Genomic DNA, 3,104 nt, shown 5'->3' with positions numbered 1-3,104 from the left:
CCCCCCCCCCCCCCCCCCGCCACACTCCATTACCTGCTTCCTTCTCCCAGAAAATCTAGGTGTAAGTTTCTTCTTTCTGGGGTTAGTTTCTGTAGCGGGTTGAATGGTGGAACCCAAAAAGGTATGTCCACGTCCTAACCCCACTCCACCCCTGAGAACCTGTGAATGTGACTTTATTTGGAAAACGGGGTTTTGCAAATGTAATTATATGAAGGATCATTCTGGATTATCGGATGAGCACTAAAGCCAATGACAAGTGTCCTTATAAGAGAAGGCCATGGGAAGACAGAGGCAGAGATTGGAGTCCTGCAGCCACAAGCCAAGGAACGCCTGGGGCCGCAGAAGGTTGAAGAGGCCGGGAAGGGATTCTCCCCTGCGCTTCCGGAGAAAGTGCAGCCCTGCCAACATCTTAATTTCAGACTTCTGGCCCCCACAACTGTAAGAATGAATTTCTATTTTTTAAGCCACCAAGTTCGTGCTAATTTGTGGTGGCAGCCCTAGGAAACTAATACAGTTCCCTACTCTGTAAAATTACTAGAAAGCTTCTAGGGATGCTTATGCCCGAGATTCTCCCGAATTAAACCTTATTTAGCAAAGAGGGGAGTTCCAGGTAGGGCCAAAAGGGGGCATTTTTTAACTCACCACCCCGCCCCCTTCCAGGTTGAGGTTTAACCCTTTCACTTGGGGGTGGGGAGGGCAAGGAGGAGGGAAGCCAAGTTAGCAGCATCACCTCCTGTTCCTCAGAGGAGAGTCCAAAAGGGTATTTTATGCCCACCAGCCCTGCCTCCTTTGCCCAGAGCTCCCGCCATCCTGCCCTCAGCTCCAGGCAAGTTGAAAGGGTCAAAGCTGACCGAACCACATTACCAAAAGCCAAGGAGCTTTTTAAAAACAGGGGCTCTGCCTTTCCAAATTTCTCCTCAAAAACATCATCCCCTCTTTATGGAGATTTCCTTCCCCCCCCCACCCCCCTCGTGCCTGCCTTCTTCCTCCCCTTCTCCATTCTTGGGTGGCAAGCTGAGATAAGATACCCCTGAAGCCCAGGAAGGAAAGGCACTCCCTCATCCCTCTCCCTCCTCCCCACAACACAGCTGGAAGGGGGAGGGGAGGTCAGCAGGGTTCATAAAGGCCAGATGTTAAGGGAAAAAGAGCAGCGCCCACCCTACGCCCACTTTACCCCACCCCCATCCTCACCCCCCAGGGAAAGAAAAATGAAAGGAGACGACAGCTTTTAAAACAAACAGAACTTTTGTGATCCAAAACAGTTTTTCAAGAATCTGTTCTATGCAAACAATAACAACTTTTTACAAAGCATTTTCACAGAAAAGGAGACAAGTCCTTCCCCAGGGTCGTACATGGGAATCATTCCTCCCTCACCCCGTTTTGGGGGAAAAGAGGGCGCTATTCACTAGTGCAGGCAGAAGGGTCACCGGGTCCCTCAATTGTTGGGCAGATTCAAAACCCCCAGCTTCCCTTCACACCTCCACTTGGAATCTCCCGACCTAACCTCCCGTGACCTCACCTGGGTGGAGAAAGCAATTCCACCCATCTCTGACTCAAGAGGATCCTTCTAGCTGGAGGGTGGAGGGCCCGATCCAGGACTATCTCTCCCCTCCCCTGGAAAACAGAACCTCTGACCCCAAACCTAATCCCCAGGCCCTGCCCCCTTCAGATCCATCAGATCCCTGACAACTCCTGAAATGCCTGAGCCTGGAAGGGGGAAGCAGAAGGTACCTTAGCCCAGGTCCCATCCAAACTCAAACTTTGCCCCTTCAAGCCCCAGGGGACCCTAGTGGGTAGGCCAAGAACCTTTTCATTTGCCCCCTCAGCAAAGAGCAGCTTGTTTTTTCTCCACCCTTTAAGAGGGCTGGATTTGGGTGGCCAAAGAAGGTAGTCAGGCCTGCCCTCCACGCCCTCCCATCCATAAATCGGTGGAGAGGACCTCGAAAGGCGACTCGTTGGGTCTGACTTTATTGATTTCTTCCACCTTCCATTACTTTCCCTGGGAGGTCCAGGCAAAGTCTGAACTTTCTAAGGGGAGGAGGTCCCTTAGCCCTGCCCCTCTTAGCAAACCGGAGTAAACTGGGGGAGGGGCTGATTTCCCAAGGTCGGGGGGGGGGTCTCTTTCACCCATAAGCCCTTATAAACCGAAAGCAAACAAGGAAAATTGGAGAGGGAAACTCCAAAACTGGACAAAAGGGAAAAGTTGGTGGCTAAGACTGAAGATCTCACCAATTAGGGGCCTAGGGAGCGAACCGGAAGGGGGTGATCTTCCCCGTGCCCAAACTGCTCCGTCCCCCATGAAGCCTCTGGTGGTGCTGGGAGCGCTAAGGAAGGCCTGAGGAAAGCGAAGGGTTAAAGGTCTGAACGGTGGGGGTGGGGGATGCCCCCAGGGAGCTGCCAATCACCTCCCCACCCCCTCCACAGTTCCCACAGCCCCCACACCCCCAGGCTAGCCCACAGACACAGAAACACAACCGGTTTGTCCATCACCAAGGTCTTCCTCCCTTTTTTTTTTTTTTTTTTGGTCTGAGCGGTGGCCTCCTTTGCTCCCACTGGGGTTAAGGCCCTGCCCCCAGAGATCCAAGATGGAAGGAGGGAGGGATTGGAATCTATGTCATTCAGCCTTTTTCGGTTAAGCCTTCTCCTTACTCCAGCTCCTGGTTCCTCTGCAAACGATGGAGGGGAGGGAATGTCACTCCGACCACTTAGGTGCTTGAAGATCACTGTCATTTGAGGTCCTTCTGCCCACAGCCCATAAAAGTAAAGGAAGGGAAAAGGCAAATGTGAGAAAACGAGGCTCTTTCCTCGAGCCCGCAGTTTGGCCGTGCCCCAACTTTTTCCTTTTGGCAAAACAGATCTCACGCTCAGGAGTCTTCCAAGTTGATTCCCCAGAATTTGAGGCCAGGGGGCTCAGGGACAGCGGGACCCCCAATCTGCCACCTCCACAGCGGGTGGGCAGGCGGAGGCTTAGAGTCTCCCTGGAGGCGAAGCGAGGATGCCGGCCCTAAGTCTCCGTCCTCCCCCACCACCAGGGCCGGGGGGCAGGGGAAGCAGTCGAGGAGGCTGAAGGTGCTGGTGGTGGGGAGCGTCGGGGCGGGGCGGCG

The 3,104-nt window shown here is 53.7% G+C and overlaps 1 protein-coding gene across 1 annotated transcript in view; it reads right to left on the bottom strand.

Moving 5' to 3' along the window:
- Positions 1-2,864: 2,864 nt before the first annotated feature.
- Positions 2,865-3,104, bottom strand: part of LOC103597032 (chromosome unknown open reading frame, human C17orf96) — an 810-nt gene continuing 570 nt past the window's right edge. Inside the window, exon 2 of the mRNA XM_008580835.1 lies at positions 2,865-3,099. Coding sequence (XP_008579057.1) covers positions 2,865-3,099 — 235 coding nt within the window. The remainder of the gene's footprint in view (positions 3,100-3,104) is intronic.

This window comes from Galeopterus variegatus, unplaced genomic scaffold (genome assembly GCF_000696425.1).
Source record: "Galeopterus variegatus unplaced genomic scaffold, G_variegatus-3.0.2 Scaffold2168, whole genome shotgun sequence".
Taxonomy (NCBI): Eukaryota; Metazoa; Chordata; class Mammalia; order Dermoptera; family Cynocephalidae; genus Galeopterus; species Galeopterus variegatus.
The sequence above is the reverse complement of the archived record's forward strand: the minus strand, read 5'-3'. Positions and strand labels throughout refer to the sequence as shown.